The sequence below is a fragment of the Phascolarctos cinereus genome, unplaced genomic scaffold, assembly GCF_003287225.1.
Source record: "Phascolarctos cinereus isolate Bilbo 61053 unplaced genomic scaffold, phaCin_HiC Scaffold_4;HRSCAF=312, whole genome shotgun sequence".
Lineage (NCBI taxonomy): Eukaryota > Metazoa > Chordata > Mammalia > Diprotodontia > Phascolarctidae > Phascolarctos > Phascolarctos cinereus.
The window spans coordinates 59,804,559-59,822,992 of NW_027555847.1; the positions used below are offsets into that span (position 1 = coordinate 59,804,559).

The 18,434-nt window shown below is 40.8% G+C and overlaps 1 protein-coding gene across 12 annotated transcripts in view; it reads left to right on the plus strand.

The window, feature by feature from the left end:
• Positions 1 to 18,434, plus strand: part of CHCHD6 (coiled-coil-helix-coiled-coil-helix domain containing 6) — a 313,985-nt gene that overhangs the window by 24,143 nt on the left and 271,408 nt on the right. For all 12 annotated transcript variants that reach the window (XR_013485825.1, XR_013485826.1, XM_078152227.1 and 9 more), the window contains one exon: positions 3,890 to 4,034. Coding sequence is in view for 10 of the 12 variants with exons in the window: in XM_078152227.1 (XP_078008353.1) it covers positions 3,890 to 4,034 (145 nt within the window). In the remaining 2 variants the exon portion in view is untranslated. The remainder of the gene's footprint in view (positions 1 to 3,889; positions 4,035 to 18,434) is intronic.

Sequence of the window (18,434 nt, forward strand, 5' to 3'; positions counted from 1 at the left end):
GCACGTAAACCCTTTCTGTCCTCAGTCCAGTTCTCTGGGGGTCATTGATAGCAATCAGTTTTTTAATCCCTTTTCCTCTTAGCCTGTTGGTTCTCATACCTTGCCAAATCCCTGTCCTGGATTACTTCTACCATCTTCCATCTACCCTTACTGCTACTGAATAGAGATGAGGGAATACAAGGAAACATGTTGACTGGGGACACCATCAATTCGTTGTCTAACTGGGCCCTCACTGTAGTAAAGCAGTTCTTTTTACTCTTCTCTGATTTTGTTGTTGTTGTTGTTTTATTTTTTTGAAACTTGGTCTCCTTGTCTTTCCCAGGCTGGGAGTGCAGGGGCCACTCATGGGCCCCATCCCCATTGCACAGAAGCTTTGACCTGCTCCATTTCTGACCTGAGCCAACTAGCTCCTCCTTTGGCAATCTGGTATCTCCCTGCTCTCAGGGGCTCACCATCTTTGTGCTAGACTAGTGTAGATACCCAGTCAGCTTTAGTGCTACTGCAGTTCAGAAATCCTGAACTTGAATGCTGTTGGTGTCAGCCTCCCAGAGCAGGAGATTACAGGCACATACCACTACTCTTACCTATTCTCCCCTTATTGATTGCCTGTCTCACTTCCCTTACAAAGTATCCCAATCCCCCTCTCTCCTCATGCCTCTAACACTTCTCTCTGTGCTCCCATACTGTCAGCTAAGTTATATTACCTCTTGTTTTACAGAAAAAAAAATGAGGCTTTTTAACATAAGCTCGCTTTTCTTACCTTCTCTTTGTCTCAGAATCTCTTAGTATCATCACCCATTTTCTTCCTCTTTCCCCAGTCCCTGGTGAAGGGCTGGTCCTTCTCCAAAGCCACCTTCTCAGCACGTGCTCTTGTTCCCATCTCCTCCTGTCTTTTCCAGTAGAATGCTCCCTCAGTTGTCCCCTCGGTCTCTAATCTTCAAGTTTTTCCTAGCTACTGAATTTTTACTTACTGCTTTCATATGTACCCATGTGTCTACCATCCTTAAAAAAACTTTCACTAGAACCTATCCCCTCAAGCTCTCTTCTCCTTCTCAGCTGTCTGCACTCTTTGCCTTCACTTCATCTTCTCTCTCTTATTTCTCATCCCTTTGTGGTCTGGCTTTGGACCTTATTACTCAACTGAAATTGCTTTCTCTGAAGTTAACAAGATCTCTTAGTTTCCTTTTCTTAGTCCTCATCCCACTTGACTTCTCTGCTGCATTTGACACTGTCTACCACCTTTTCCTCTTGGATACACTTTCCTTTCTGGGCTTTTATGACACTGTTTTCTCCTGGTTCTCCTCCTACTTACCTGACCACTCCTTTTGAGTCTCTCTGGTGGTTCATCACCCATATCATACCCTCTAATTGTGAATGTTCCTCAAGGCTTTGTCCTGGGTCTTCTCACAACACTCTATTGGTGACCTAATCAATTTTCATAGGTTTAATTATCACCTCTATACAAATGATTCACAGATCTATATATCCATCTAGTCTTTCCTCTAAACTTTCATCCATTTATTGCCGGTTTCCTATTGGCCATTGGCCAACTATTATCTCAGAGACATTTAAAATTCATCATGTCCAAAACAGAATTTATCTTTCACCCAAAACGCATCCCTCTTTCATACTTGATTGTTTCTGTCGTCATTGTTCTTCCAGTTTTCTCAGGCTTAGAATCTCAGTATCGCTCTCACTCATCCCACGTATTTACCAGTTGCCAAAACTTTCAGTTCCTGCCTTCACCTCTCTCATCTGTAACCCCGTCTCTGTAGGCACACAGCTACCTCCTCAATTCAGGCCCTTATCACTTGGTGTCTAGATTATTACAATAGCTTCCTAATTGATTGTCCATCCTCAGGTGTCTTCCCACTACAGTCCATTTTCCACATGGCTGTCAAAGGGATTTTCCTTTAGCACAGGTCTCATTGTGTCATTCCCCCACTCACTAGTCTATAGGGCCTCCCTGTTATCTCTAAGATAAAATAAAATAAATAAATATTTATAAATAGATAAATAAATAAAACTCAATTGTTTAGGTTTCAAAGACCTTTACAAACTTGTCCAACTGATTTTTCTAGCCTCATTGTACATTACTCCCCTTCCCACTGTAGGTAAAGGTCCAGGAAAACTGGCCTTCTCTCTGTTTACAAAAAAAAAAATTGAGGCCTTTTAACCTAAGCTCGCTCTTCCTGGCTTCTCTTCATCTCATAATTTCTTGGTATAATCACATGACACAGCAATTTCTTTTCTGTGTCTTTGTACTGGTCATCCCCCTATGCCTCAAAGGCATTCCCTCCCCACCTCTACTTCACAGAATCCTTCTCTTTGTTCAGGACCCATCTCAAGCATCACCTGCTACATGAAGCCTTTCTGATGCACCTCCCCTCCAAACTACCCTGTATTTAGGTACCTTGCATTTATTTGCATTTATTCTCTATATACTTATATATGTACTTGTCTTCCCCATTAGAATTTAAGCTTCCCGAGAATAGGTTTTGTTTTACTTTTGTCTTTGTGTTCCCAGTGTCTTATACATGGTAGGTGCTTAATAAATTTTTGTTGGTTGATGGTACTTCTCTTCCTTTGGAGGGTATTCTCTTTCTCTGGAGACCTGGCTTTCTTCCAAGGGTAGCTATATCCTAAGCCTTCATTTCTTCTCCCTCGTGAGGGAAATCTTTATATGGGGCTTTGGCTAGGACTGACAGCATTTCTTTCACTCTGGGAGCTTGCCTTTGCCAGAGGACAGTTTTCATGTGGGGTAGAAAAAATGGATTATTTAAAGAAATAGAAAAAAAATTATTTTTAGGGAAAACTAAGAGTCAAACATTTATACACAAGTAATCACCATTGTAATGACCTTTTAAAGTGGCCTGGTGCTCTCTAGAAGGTTAGGTAGGGACAGTGTCTAAATGTCTTTGTAGTAGTAATTGGGGAAGAATAAAAGGGAAGAAGCTGGGACCCTATCATGCCCAAATGTAAAAACCCTTACACTATGCCTTCTAACTGGCTGAATCAAACCTGGCCTCTGCTGCCTTATTAGCCTAAGGATGTTGATGATTCTTAACAAGAAATCTCTGATTGATCCTTTGATTTGGAGGCTCATTTTCCTTCTGCATGGCCTTTAAGAAGACTAGCTAACTAATGAGAGCAATTATCCTAGGGTAGGAACCAGGTCCAAGGGTTTAATCCCTGTGTTAGGTGATGTACTTTCTCTGAACTAAGGACTATATCTCTTAACCCTGGTCCTCCCCAGCCCATCATTAATAGGAATAGTCTGCATGCATCCTGAATTTGAATAGTCAAGGTTTTGAGTAAAGGTGCTGATGGCATCTGAAACATTCGAGTTCTCATATTCCAATACTCAGGGAAGTAGTACCGAGGGGAAAGATTGGAGCCTTCAATCTTTGAAGCCTATCTGGCTTTAGTGCTGCTCTCTGACTCTTGTACATTTGAAATTCTCAGATTCTTGCATTGGTATATTTATATTTTCTCATGTAATATGCACAATTGGCTTTTCCTCCTGGAGCATGTAATGTCATAAATGCTGGTATGTGGATGGGCCTTTTTCTTGAGTGCCATTTTTAATATTTCCAACACTAGAGGATAAGGGTATCAGAGTGGAATCGGGTGAGTTTTCTACTCATTGGTTTAAAGACAACTAACTAATGGAACAGAACTGCCCTCCAGAGCCAAATAGTCCCTTAATCATTCCACCCTTTTAGAACCTTGCTTCAGGCTATAGGTCTTCTTCCATGTTGCAGAATTCTATTGCCAGACAAATCCCATCCCCACCTTGCTAGCTATGGCAGTATGCACAGTGCCTGGCTGAATCCTGCCAGTCATAGCCTGTGCATCTGTGTCTACCCACCATTCTCTCTTGGCACAGATATGAACAGGAGAAGGCCATGATCCAAGAAGAGCTACTTCAGCTGGTGAAGAGAGAAAGGGAGGTGGCCAGGGAGCACCTGAAGTCATCCCTTCCGTGGGAGAAGAAGGGCATGAACCAGGAGAAGCAGAGATCAGCTCAGCTGGTGAGTGCTGATTTTCTAGTATTCTCTCTGTGGGTTTATATGGTCTGTTGAGAAGCCTAATCTTGGCCCCAGAAGCCTCATTTGCTCTAAGAGATTCTTAAGTTTTCTATATTTTGTCTATTGTAATCAGCTCCTACCTAGGGAAGGAGTACTGAATGAGGAGATTGTCTAATTCTAGTCCTGCCGCTAACTAGCTATGGGGCTTGGGGTCAGGGACTTCACAGAATCATAGAATTTTAGAGTCGGAAGCAGCCTTAGAGATCTGGTGAGAAATAACAGATGAGAAATATGAGGCCCAGAGAAATGAAATGACGGCATAGAGTTATGCAACGAGTCAATGACAGAGAATCAGGACAAGAATCATGGTCTCTTTTCATCCAGCACGCAACCTGCTCTGTCCTCTCTGTACCTTGGTCTCCTTACTTGTAAAATGAAGTGATTAGGCTCGATCTCTCAGCTCATTCACATGTCCTTCTAGCCCTGATATCCTGTAATTCTAAGATGCAGCTGTAGTATAGTGGAAAGAGCACTGGACAAAGAGTCAGCTATAGGATCAATTCCTGGCTCTTTGGCTTATTAGTAGCAGAATGGATAAGTTACTTCATCTCCCTGCCCTACAGCTCTTCATCTGCACAAATGAGTAGGTTAGACCAGATGATCTCTACCGTGCCTTTCACTTCTGTCATTTAGCAATTCTATAATTTCAGGTGACTGATACCAAGATTTTTAGAAGAGTGAACTGTGGTATGTGGGCAATTGTCAACTGAAACAAATTTCCACGTTGGCTATGTCAAAAAAAAATCATCTCATTTTGTATTAAGTCCATCTCTATATCAGGAGGTGGGTAAAGAAAGTGAAAAAAGCGTGCTTCAGTCTGCACTTAGAGTTTACCAGTTCTCTCCCTGGAGGTGGATAGCATTTTTCATCATGAGTTCTTTGGAATTGTCTTGGATCATTGTATTGATTAGAATAGTTGTCTTTCACAGTTGATCAATCATTACGATATTGTTGTTACTATGTCTACTGTTCTGGTTCTTCTCACTTCACTTTCCATCTAAAGTTCGTATAAAAGTTCATATAAAAAGTCTTCCCAGGTTTTTTCTGAAATCGACCTGCTTGTCATTTTTTTTTTTTAACCTCCTCACTTTACTTTTCTTTTTTCTTTTTTTTAATATAAATTTGTTTATTTTCAGTTTTCAATATTTACTTCCACAAGATTTTGAGTTCCAAATTTTCACCCCATCTCATCCCTCCCCTCACCCCAAGATGGCATGCATTCTGAATATATCTTCCCCTAGTCTGTACTTTTTTCTGTCTCTTCCCCCCTTCTCTTATCCCCTTTCCCTTCTATTTTCCTGTAGGGCAGGACCTACTTCTGTACCCCATTTCCTGTATTTCTTATTTCCCAGTCTGCTTGTCATTTCTTATAGCACAATAGTATTCCATCACAATCATATACCACAACTTGTTCTGCCATTCCCCAGTTGATGGGCATCCCTTTAATTTCCAATTCTTTGCTACCACTAAAAGAACTACTATAAATATTTTTGTACATATAGGTCTTTTTCCTTTTTCTTTGACATACAGACATAGTAGTGATATTTCAGGGGTAAAGGGTATGCACAGTCTTATAGCCCTTTGGGAATAGTTCCCAAGTATTCTCCAGAATGGTTTGAACCAGTTCACAACTCCAGTAATAGTGCATTAGTGTCCCAATTTTTCCACATCCCCTCCAGCATTTGTATTTTTCTTTTACATCATGTTAGCCAATCTGATAGATATGAGATGGTACCTCAGAGTTGTTTTACTTTGCATTTCTCTAATGAGTGGTGATTTAGAGCATTTTTATGTGACTATTGATAACTTTGATTTCTTCATCTGAAAACTGCCTGTTCATATCCTTTGACCATTTATAAATTGGGGAATGTCTCTTCTTTTTTATAAATTTGGCTCAGTTCCCTATATATTTGAGAAATGAAGTCTTTTCAGAGAAATTTGCTATAAAGTTTTTCCCTGATTCTGTTTTCTTTCTAATTTTGGCTATATTAGTTTTGTTCATGCAAAAACTTTTAAACTTCATGTAATCAGAATTATCCATTTTTCTTCCCCTGATCCTCTCTCTTTTGTTTAGTCATAAACTCTTCCTCATCCAAAGATCTGACAGGTAAATTTTTCCATGCTTCCCTAATTTGTTCATGGTATCACCATTTATGTCCAAATTATGTGCACATTTTGACTGTATCTTGGTATATGGCACAAAATGTTGGTCTATATTAGTTTCTGCCAAATTGCTTTCCAGTTTTTCCAGCAATTTTGCTCATATGGTAAGTTCTTGCCCCCAAAGCTTGGATCTTTGGGTTTATCAAACATTAGATTACTATGGTAATTTACTACTGTGTATTGTATACCTAATCTATCCCATTGATCCTAGGTGGTTTTCTTTTAATATTTCTTAAAAAAATAATGTCTGGGGGGGAAGGGGTGTAAAAAATATAAGGTCTAGGCTCTTTTTCTAGACATAGTACTCAGATATTCCAGTTGTGTGGGATGCCACTCAAATTAAAAAAAACACACACACAGAGGTATCCAAGGAGAAACAGAGAGTTAATTTATTGTTATTATTATATCAAACCTCGAGATTTGGGTGTCCCTCCACCAGAATACTCTGATGAAAGGAGACACAGACAGAAGCAAAGGACCTGATTAAATACCCTAATGGGCAAATTCCCCCCTCCCACCAACTGGCCAATATTTGGCTCACATTCTCAATGTCCATAGAAACTGAAAACAAAACAATGAACACAATATACATATCTATATTTCTTAGTTTGCTGAAGTAATACCAAAGAAGCAATTAAAGATGTGCAGTCAGGCTAGACACTGTACTGTATAGCCAGGTCACCATGACTGAAATATAGCAACAGGTGCATCAACAAAATACAGGGGGGCTTCTTCAGGAGTTTCAGGCTTGGCAAATTTTAACTACTTAACAATGGCGTGGGGGGGTACTTGGGGTTGAATTCCCGTAAATCAGGTGATTTCTAGTAAATCGAAACTTAGTCCTGTCAGGCTGCTGTGCCTGCCTTGAGTCTAATACAATTTCTGTTTATTCTTCTAAGAAGTTTTCACGGGACCCTCATCCCACTCAGCCTTATCCCAAACCTTAATTACACAGAGGATTCTTCACTTTGACATCCCATTCACAGTGATGCTTAAATTTTTTTGTCTTCAGGCTGTTTTCCAGTTCATTTGTTTTTGCTATAAGATACATTACATTTTCTCTATTTTTTCAGCCTTTTGCCTTTGTTTTAATATTTTTTTGTTTCTTTTTGGAATCATTGGCTTCCATTTGGTCTGTTCTGATTTTCAGTGAGTCTTTTGCCTGGGCAAGGGTTTGTACCTCTTGTGCCAAGCTGTTAATTTCCTTTCTCTTTCTTTCTTCCATAGTTCTCATTTCCTTTCAGTTTTTTTTTCCTCAAGCACTCTCACTTCATTTACCAAAAAATATTTTAAACTCTTTTTTAAAACTCTTGCTTCATCTCTTCCAGGAATTCTAGTTGGGTTTGTGCTCAAGTTATGTTTTTCTTCAAGGCAATGCTTGTAGATATTTTGGAGCCATTCTTTTCTGTGTTTGTTTCTTGAGTGTCCCTGCCACCATAATTTATTATGGTGGGATTCTTTTTTGTTTGTTTGTTTGTTTCTTCATTTTACTGGTGTACTTTCTGATTTCAGACTTGATGTTAGGTCTGGGCTCTGGCATACTTCTGAAGGGAAGGTTTGGGCTAGTCTGTTGCTGCTTTCTTGGGTATTGAGTGTTGTGTTATTCCAGGATCTCAGAGACCATCTAGGGGACCTGCAAGGTTTCAGTGCTCCCAGAGTGATCTAATCTGTGGCAAAATCTGGTAGCTGCCCCCATGTTCTGAACTCTGCAAGTTCTTGACCTGGGTTTGGGTCTGAGTAAGAGTAGATGCTGCTGGACCTAGCCCCTATTAGCCAGCTGCAAAGCTCTGCTAGTTCAGAGAGGCAGAATTCTAGGCTACCCTTTGGCCTGAGAATTCCATAGGTGCTTTAAGTGAGATTCTGCTCTGCACCTAAGGCTAAACCATGCTATTGCTGTTGCTGCTGCCTTCTCAGTGTCCTTTATCTATACACTGCAGGGCATTCTAACCGGGAAGGGGGATGACCTGTGCTCTCTCCTGTGCATGTCCCCTTCTCAGTCTGCCCTGGATCTGTGACACAGAACTGTGACACAGTGGGCCACAAACCTGGCAATTGGCACCTGCCCCTGTGGGGTTGATTTGAGTCTGGGACCTCCTTTTGCCCTGGCACACAGCCTGTCCTTGGGCACTCTGTACTCTGCACAGCGTGCTTCTCCTGGTTCGCCCGTCCTCAGTATCCCCACACCTCCCTGTCTGCCTTCTCATACCAAGGTGAGTTGGAGAAATAACTTGTGACTTTCTGGATTTCCCCATCAGAGTTTGGTTGAGTGCATTTTTTTCTAGATCTGTTTGGAGGAATTTATGGAAGGAAGTTCCCTGCCCTGCTTTCTGCAACTCTGCCATTGTGACTCCGCCTCTCCCACGTGACAACCCTTAAAAAACCTGATGAGTCACCTTATCTCCATATACTCCTTCCTGTACCTCCAAGCCTTTTTTTAGGCTAAGCTTTCCTGCTTCCTCTATACTCTTCTCATATAGCTTGATCTCTGGTTCCTTCGCTTCCCTCTTTACTCTTCTGAATATTCTCTAGCTTGCCTTGCCAGTGTCTTTAAACTGTGGTACCTCTAGATGGGATCTGGCCAGGACTGGGCACAGAGAGACTGTGAGTTCCTTATTCCTCAAAGCTGTGCCTCTCTGGATGTAGCCCACGGTGGTCTTAGTTTTGTTGGCAGTCACATTCAGTTACGGAGCTTGCAGGCCACTACACCCTCCCCCGCCAAGCTCTTTTTCAGACAAATAACCCTACCTTTCTCATCTGATACTTGTGAAGTTGATTTTTTGAACCTAGGTGTATGACTTTGTGCTTTTTATTGAATTTCTCCTTTATATTCAGCCCAATGATTTATTCATCAAAATATTTTTGAATTCTGACTCTTATCATCCATATTGAAAAAGGAAAAAGGGTTAGTCTGGCAGGTTTAGGATGTTATGAGGCAGCCCGAGGCAGCTAGTGGTGTGGTGGATAAAGCATTGGGCCTGGAGTCAGGAAGACCTAAGTTCAAATCCAGCATCAAACACTTTCTAACTTTGTGTTCCTACATGAGTCACCTAAACTCTGTTTGCCTCAGTTTTCTCAACTGTAAAATGGAGATAAAAATAGCGCCTTTCTCACAGGGTTGTTAGGAGGCTCCAATGAGATGTTTATAAAAAGCTCTTAGCACATACCAAGTGTTATGTAAATACTTATTCCCTTCCCCCTACTTTATACTTGAGATAGCCAGGAGCCGCTAAAGATTTTTTTTTTTGTAATAATATTAATTTAAAAAAATAGGCTTTTATTTCAGAGATAAATTTTGTAATATTAAAATAATTTTATGATTTCCCCAAGTAGCTTCAGCCTGCTTTTTTCTGCCTCTCCAATTCTAGGTTCCAAGAACAGTTGCCATTGAAGATTTTTAGTAGAGATACGATATGGTTAGATCTATTCTTTAGAGATATGAAATTTCTAGCGGTGTGCATGATTGTTTGGAGAGGAAAGAGATTAGAAGCTCAGAGGCCAATTATGATGTTATGGTAATGGTCCAGTCAAGAGACTTGGACTCTAAGAGAGAATAGAAAGGAGGGGGTGAACGTGAAATGTTGGCAAGTACAGTCAGTAAGAAGGCGTCTAATTTGATATGGCGGTTAGGGTCAAGGACTAGTAGAGGGTAACCCTAAGGGTATGAGCCTGAGTGACTTGAAGGATAGGAAATAGGGGCGTAAAAGTGCCCTCAAGTAGTTTTCTGTCTAATTGAAGAGAATTGAGATGCATAAGCTCCGGCAGGCTGAATAATGACCCCAGGTATGTCCTAAATGCCAGACTAGCATCAAGTAGCGCCAGTAGGACCTGCAGAGATGCAGAGAAAGGAATGATCACTGTATGCCTGGGCAGATGGAAAACAGTTTCATGGAGAGGGACTAAACTGGACTTTGCAGGGTTCAGATATTAAATACAGGGAGAGATGTGGGCCAAGCATTCCAGGGAGGGGGATATTCATGTGCATGTGTAGAGGCAGAGAAGTCTGTCTGCTTTTTCTAATGACACAGACTTTGAAAGAAGTAGCAAGGCTATAGCCTACTGACCACTAGTTCTTGTGTTGAATTGGAGCATTGAATAGTCTTATTCATCGTTGGGAAAAGACTGGGTGTTGTAGAGAGTCCCTGGCAAAATTAAGTAAGTTTTTACCTGCAGTTTGATTGGTGGCCTAATGGTCTGGCTTGTGAGTTCTTTTTGATTGGATGTGACTGGGGAGTTCTCCAAGGCTTGATACTCAGACCTACCCTGTGCAGGCACCATCCACACAAAACTTTTGTTTTTCTACGTAAAGGTTTCCTGTTTGAATGTACTAAGAGTTATTTGACATTTAATCTACTCCTCTACATTGTTTGTCTCTGACTTTTATGATGATTATTTTATCATCTTCTGTACAAGGCTGTGATTCAACCCATTATTGGGAAAAGTCTATAAAATTGACAACAGGGAAAGACAGTGATATATCTGTCTGTGCTGGGGGTTTTTTTTTTTAAGATCCTGTGCTCAGAAATTAACTCTTGGGTACTTGATGCCTTATGTTAAAATTTTCTTCTCCCTAGTATCCTTTCAAATTGTTCCAGACCAGTCCTTCCCACTTTTGACTTCCTTCTTTCATAAGGCCCTATTCTGATATTCCAGCAGATAGGTCGTGCTGTGGATAGAGTGCAGGTCCGGAGTCAGAAAGAGTCGTCTTCCTGAGTTTAAATCTGGCCTTACATACTTCTAGCTATATGACTCTGTGCAAGTCACTTAACGCTGTTTGCCTCAGTTTCCTCATCTGTAAAATGAGCTGGAGAAAGAAACGGCAAACCACTCCAGTATGTTTGCCAAGAAAACCCCGCATAGGGTCACAAAGAGTTGGACACACCTGGAATGACTAAACAACAACAACAACCTGATTTTCCAGTACAAATAGATTGATCCTAGAGAGAAGGGCTGAAAATTTACATAGTCTTCTCAACAGACCAGCATCAACCAATGCTGAAGCCATCAGCTCTATACCTAAGGTTGAAGTCAGTCCATCTCTAGCTGAACTTCCAACTGAAGAAGAGATTTAAAATCTTATTAGGCTCCTCTCTTGTGGCAGAGTGCCTGGTGCTGATTCTGTGCTAGCAGGTTCACTGCTTATACAAAAGCTGACTGGAATCTTCCAGGTTATATGGCAAGAGGAGGTGATCCCCCAGGAGTTCAAGGATGCCTCCATTGCCCATCTCTATAAAAGAAAAGAAAATAGGTTGTTCTGTGACAATTACGGGGGTTGTGGGATGGGGGTCTCTCTCTTAGCCATTTCCAGAAAGATTCTTGCCAGAGTCCTATTTAATAGGCTGATTTTTCACCTGAAAGATGATCATTTACCTGAGAGCCCGTGTGGCTTTAGATAGGGCTGAGGAATGGCTGCCATAGTGTTTGCTGCCTCACAACTCCAGGAGAAATGTCAGAGCAGAACAGAAGTCTATACACAACATTCATCAATCTGACCAAGGCCTTTGATGCTGTTGGTTGTGAAGGTTTGTGGAAGATAATGGCAAAATCTGATTGCCTGGAGAAGTTCATCAGCATTGTACACTAGTTTCACAAAGGGCATGCTTGCACAGGTTCTGAATAATGGACAGTGTTCTCCTGCTTTCTCAGTCACCAGTGGAGTGAAGCAGGGCTTTGTGCTTAATCCCATGCTTTTTAGTATGAGGTTTTCAGTGATGTTATTGGATGCCTTCAATGAGGATAAAAATGGCATCAAGGTCAGCTACCATACTGATGGTAAATTATTTAACTCGAAAAGGCTGCAAGCCAAGAAAGAGAGTAGAGGGAGAGTTGGTGCGTGACTTTATGTTTGCAGATGATTGTGCACTCAGTGCAGCCTCTGAGCTGAGATGCAGTAGATCAGTTCTTTGCCACTTGTACTAATTTTGGCCTGACAACACCAAGAATACAGAGGTTCTTCACCAGACAGCACCACACCATCCATACATGGAACCATCAGTTACAGCAGATGGAGAAATTTTGAATGCTGTGGATAAGTTCACTTAGTAAACTTTCCAGGCATGTACACATAGATGATAAGGTTGATGCACACATTGCCAGAACTAGCTCAGTGTCTGAGAAGTTCTGAAGGAAAGTGTAGGAGAGAAGAGGTATTAGGCCGTCTACTAAACTGAAGGTCTACAGAGCCATTGCTCTGATCTCATTATTATCTGCCAGTGAAACCTGGATGGTATACCAGTTCCATGCCAGGAAACTGAATCGCCTTCTTTTGAATTGTCTTAGGAAGGTTCTGAAGATCACCTGGCAAGATAAGGTACTGGACACTGAAGTCCTTTCTTGAGCTGAATTGCCAGATGTTCAAACCCTACTGCAGAGAGCACAATTCCAATGGACTGGACACATTGTTCAAATGCCAAACAGTACATTTGCCTAAAAGACTATTTTACAGAGAGCTCGCACAAGGCAAGCACTCGCATGGAGGTCAGAAGAAGCAATACAAGGACACTCTCAAAGTATCTCTGAATAACTCTGGAATTGATTGTGAGACATGGGAGACACTGGCAAAGTACTGCCCAGCAGGGCATGCCCACATCAAAGAAGGCATTGTGCTCTGTGGGCAAAGCAGAATTGTGGTAGCTCAAAAGAAATGTGAGATTTGCAGATTTAGAGACATATCCATGCCAAATGTTCATGTGGACTATTTGTGCCTGACTTGTGGCAGAGCCTTCTGAGTTCATACTGCCTGACCTGTGGCAGAGCCTTCTGAGTTCATACTGGTCTGATCAGCCACAGTCAGACACACTATGCATTCCTCGGCATAGTGATGTCATTTTGGTCCTCTCTGAGTATGAAGTACAGCAGCCAGCCAGCAAATAGACAAGATCCAGTAATAAAGTAGATATTCCTGTGCCACTTTCTTCCCTAGTTTAGTTGCCAGTTTGAAGTTCGGACCCTTTTAAAATAAAAATCAGCTTAGTGGAATGAACTTGAAGAATAACCTGAATAGCTGAGTCTTTTCTACTTGCGCCTTGGCCAGTACTCAGGAACTGACAGTTCCCTGGTTTAACCTGGTCAGAAGAAGAAAGAGGACTTTGGTGACTATGGCCTTCATGCTGTGGAATGAACTTTGTATTTCCTTAACCTCTACTGAATGTGAATATCTTCATATTGGGACAAGCTGTTTGTATTGGAACTTGGAACTATTGAGTGAGTACTAGGACACCAGTAGTTCCAGTGGCTAGGAGTCTATGGACTTATGTAGCTCATGTCACCTTATGGCAGAAAAATAATAGCTTGCATTTGTATAGCTCTTTAAAGTTTGCAAAGTGCTTTACATTAAGTCTCTATCCTGATTTTATGATGCTTTGTTGGAACCTAGAGAGTTGATAATGGATGTAGCTGAAACAAACAAAACACACACACACACACACACACACACACACACACACACACACACCCGCCCCCCAAATTGTCATTCATAGTTATTCTTGATTCCTTAAAACATTAAGTAGGGATTTAATGGAAATTTATTCTCCAGGATACTCTTTCTCTTCTGACTGGGGAGTCCAGGTGGAAGTTATCAGAAACAGCTGAGAATGTGGGTAGTGATTGAGGACCTCTATCATTTTCTGGGAAAATTTTCTTCTTAAATACTTTCTAATCAGAAAACCTCAAAAAAATGGAAATATGTTCCAGGTAAGAAATAATTAATGCTGAACCCACAAGATAAGGAGACAGAAACACTACACGTAGTATAAAAACTTTATGAAATGACATATTGCACAGCTCAAATATTAATCCCTTTCGTTCAGTAGCCCATGCTGCTGCCTACTGAGTTTGTGTTTTATGGTCTGACTGTTCGGGGTCCTAGCTAAAACTCTCCCTTAGCAGTGACTCCAAATCTCTCCAGCCTGGATAGAGGCAGAAGACATGGATTCTTCTTGTTGTTGTTCATCCTTTGTTCTCAAAGAGGATCAATTACATCACTGTGGTGATATCTTCTTGACTTGCAAATGAATTTGGTTTGAATTTAAGTGAGGCAGAGCTGCTTAGAGTCATCAGCCTCACTCTCTCCTCAGTGGCAAGACAAAGGTCAAGACAACTCACATGGACTCTACTTAGCCACAAGAAGGAAATTTAGTACAGCATTGGGGCAGGATATAATTAACAGCATCAAGCTGTCTACAAGAGAAGCCAGGGCAAGAGTTCTTAATTTTTTTCTGTATGGGTCCCTTCAGCAGTCTGGCGAGCCTATAGAATCTTGTTTTTAACTGTATGAGGTACATGTATTACAAAGTATTGTGTCATGATGCAAGCCAATTTATTGAAATAGTTATCAAAATACGAAAATAAGTTCTTGAACCCCTGAGTAAGAATTCCTACCCTGTGGGCTTTTTCTGCTTGTGGGATACGGGAGTAAAAACCTCTTTGGAGTCAGTCTTTTCCTTAAGGAGTTTCCTGTAGACAGGGACCCAGCCATGAATGGCATCCAGGTCTCTCAGCTTCCTCAGCTGGGAGGAGTAGGAAGGAATGTTACCAAGGAGAGGAACTAAGAACGAGTATGAAGACAGGAACAAACTATTGGAATACAAGAAAGACTGAAAGGCCAAAAAAACCCTGAGAGGCTAGGTATTAACTTACTTTCCAAGTAAATAAACCAGTAGAGATTAAGAGACTTCTAAAGAGAAAAGATAAAATGAGTAAAAACTCAAAAAGAGGCCATAACATGTTTAACAGGAGAAAATTTACTAAAATCTCCTGTTGAAAAATAGAGTTCCACTAACTATTGATAGACTGTGGAACAATAGCAGGAAACTTTAGAGTGGTTCTAAAGAGAAATAAAACTGTTAAAAGAAGATATTAGGATGGAAATAGAATTTTCGATACAGAATTGAAGGAAAACAACAGGGTGCAGAACTTAGATACACAGTAGAAAATCTCACTAGAGAAGAGAAAATAGTATGTTTGTCAAATTTCATACCAAAAAAAAAAAGTACGGAAGTCAAAGAAAACTTGGCAGAAGAGAAGCAAAAGGTAATAACTTTAAAAGAACGTATACATTCTATTAAAACCAAAGTGATTGACCTTGAAGGTCAGTCCTTAGCTGAGGAAAACCACATACCTGAAATTCTAATTTTACAATTTCAGTATCAGACAACAAATTTTGCAGGTTGCCTTGGTGGTATAGTAGATAATTCACCGGACCTGGAGTCAGGAAGTCCTGAGTACAAATCCTACCTCAGACGTTTAATAGTTATGTGACCCTGCACAGGTCTGAACACAACTTTCTTGGATCCTATTTCCTCGTCTAAAAGGAGTGAGCCACATTTGACATTCTCTGAAGTCTCTTCTGGCTCTAAATTGAAATCTGGGAGTTGTCCCTGTTCTTTGGTACATACGGGACCTGTGTCAGGAAGCCGAGACTGACTGACTAAAAGGTTACTGAACAAGTCAGTGCTTTTCTGGGTGGGGTAACCTAGGGGGATTTGAAAAAAGAAGGTAATTAAGATGAAAGATGGCCTTTCCATTACTTCTTTAGAAAGGGAGGGTGAAAATGTGGGAAATAAGAAGACCTCATTTATGGCCAGATACTTCAGCATTATTAGAGAGTATGGCAAACAAACAGAGTAAATGAAATTAATACTCTGGAAAGCAGCATTACCCAGCTTTGAGAACCAAACTAATGTGATTTACCAAAAGCCCCATAGTTCTTATCTCTATTTTTTAACATGCCCTTGAATAATGGCTTTGTCAGATTTACTGACCCAAGAAAAGTGTACGACTCCTTTTTCTTCTTTCAGAACAGAAGCCAAGCACAAAAGGAAAATCAAGTTTCTAGCATGAATGTACAGAGATGGGGATATTTACAGTGTTGGCTGCAGACTCTTTGGTTTGAGGGAACCTGTTTTTTGTTATATCTTTGAAAAGTAGCTTTCAGGCTTCAGTGGTGATCCCACCGGCAGAAACTAGTGTTGTTTAACAGACCAACACTTTATTCTCATCATCTTTCAGAAATATTTTGGTATTTGTGTAGTATTTGAGTTTTATTGAAATTGGTCTCATTTTTTTCTTATTGCCCCTGTGAAGCAGGTGGTAATTATATCTTTTCCATAATTGAATCAAGGAAGTGGGTCTAAAGAGGAAACGGGACCTGCTCAAAGTCTCATAGAGCTCAGTTGAAAACTTGGATTTTTTTGTTTAACTAGAACATACCTCTGGAATTGGTGGGGCTTAGCTGAACTGGAGGTCACTTTCCTGGCCCTCTTGTTAAGATTCTGCCTCAATAATTTGTTTCTCATTCATTTGGTTGGGATGTTGGTGTACTGTGAAGATATTCCTGATGTGTTAGGATGGTTCAGTCTTCTTTGCTAAGTTTTTATTCAGCAGGATAGTGATGTTTTTTGGAAATAGAATTGTTTCCTGTGTGTTTAAGTATAAGTAATGTGGTTGGGGTGGCTGTAGATTCACAGATGGCTAGACTGGTAGATGGCTGGTGGAGGCAGAAGAAATATTCCTGGCAAGTCCATGGGTGTATCATGGATTAACATGGTTGAAAGACACTGACCTAGATCCATTTCTGAATCCCATCTCCTCATAGTCTTAGCAGTGTAATATTTTTTGATATCTTTGCCTCTTGCAGAGTTGCCGGCTCTCTGGTGTTTTTAGGTTGAATTTAGAGGATTTCAGCACTGCAGATCTGACTCGCAGATAGGGTCTGCTTCTGGGAAGACTATAAGATCCCATGTTCTTTGTCTAGTAAAAGATGAAAATTCAGTTTCTTTCATTTAAGAAGTCAATACTATAAACTGATTTTAATGTTGGAGTTTGGGATTTTGTGGAACCATTTTTAAGAAGTCTGTATGTTGTTGTTGTTGTTTTTTCTTTCTATCCATTACCAAATCTCAAATCTGCAGATGCCTTTATTTTTTCCTTTTCTACCAATAGCTCAGGTGACCTCTACTGTATGCTGACAGAAGCTGGAAATTCTCATTAGCTGCTAACTTTGTTAGGCAAATGGCTGATTGCGGTTCCATTCTTAGTGTCATTGCTTCTAATTAGCAGATCGCATGTCTACAAAAATATCTTTTAGCACCGAGGATGAGCTAAAGAGGCTGACAGCTGGGGCTGAGATCTGGAAGGGACGCTGGAAAAGGCTTCTTCTTCCAACCCCCTCGAGGGACACCACTGCCCTTTAGCACACCACAATTGGGCCTCTTTTAAGCTTGATGAGTCTTGAGGGACTTGAGCTGTAGGCTCCCTCTAAAAAGCATTGGATAGGGATTATATGATATACTCAGAAGAGGACAAATCTCTTTTTTTTTATCTGTCTAAGGAATAAAAGAAACAGATAACAGTATTACTGATATATTGCTTTGATTGGTATTATGATCACGTGGGGCTTTGGGTGATAAGTTGCAACTGCTAATGCTGAATTAAAGAAACTGGTCACTAGTACTTTGTCAATATATTAAGTCTTTATAGTAACATCAGAACTGGTGCCCTTTTGAGAGTAAATGAGATGAGGAAAAGGCTGTAGGGTGTAAGTTGTGGGGAAGATAGATATCTGAGAGATTTGCTGGGTGAGAGGAGGCAATTTGTATGTGATGGTTATAGAGACCATCCTTATTCTATTTGGTTACCAATCTGTGTTCTTGGTAGTTCACTGGGTACAGTCTCCCTTTCTTTTTCCCTTTGGCCCTCCTTTAATACAAGGTCTATTTGGTCTCTTCTCTTTTCAAGGCTTGAATGTAGAATTGCTCTCTTTTGAACACAAAAAGCATCCCAAATCCCTAAACTCTTTGCAGATATCCAAGCTGTTACTTCCAGGTCCATGCCGTGTGACCAGCTCATGCCTGTGAATAACATGGCATGAAGAATATTGGTTAAGAAGAGCTGGGCTCAGCAGCATCCAAAGTGGTGATAACCTTTATTAATGATTTTTAGTTCCAGGAAATAATGGGAATGGAGTATAGTCAAGCCCGGAGTTCACCTCCAGGGCATGGCTCTTCTGAGTTCCAGGGTTGATCCAGCCTAGGTTCTTAGTAACCTGGGATAGGATAAAAATCACTCAGCAATGAAATGGATTGCTTTACTCTTGGAGGTACCAGGTTAGCGATGTCCTGTCTTTGTAGCATAGGCCTCTAGTGTACGTGAAATCCTTCTGTCAGTTTCACCATGTGCTGTTCC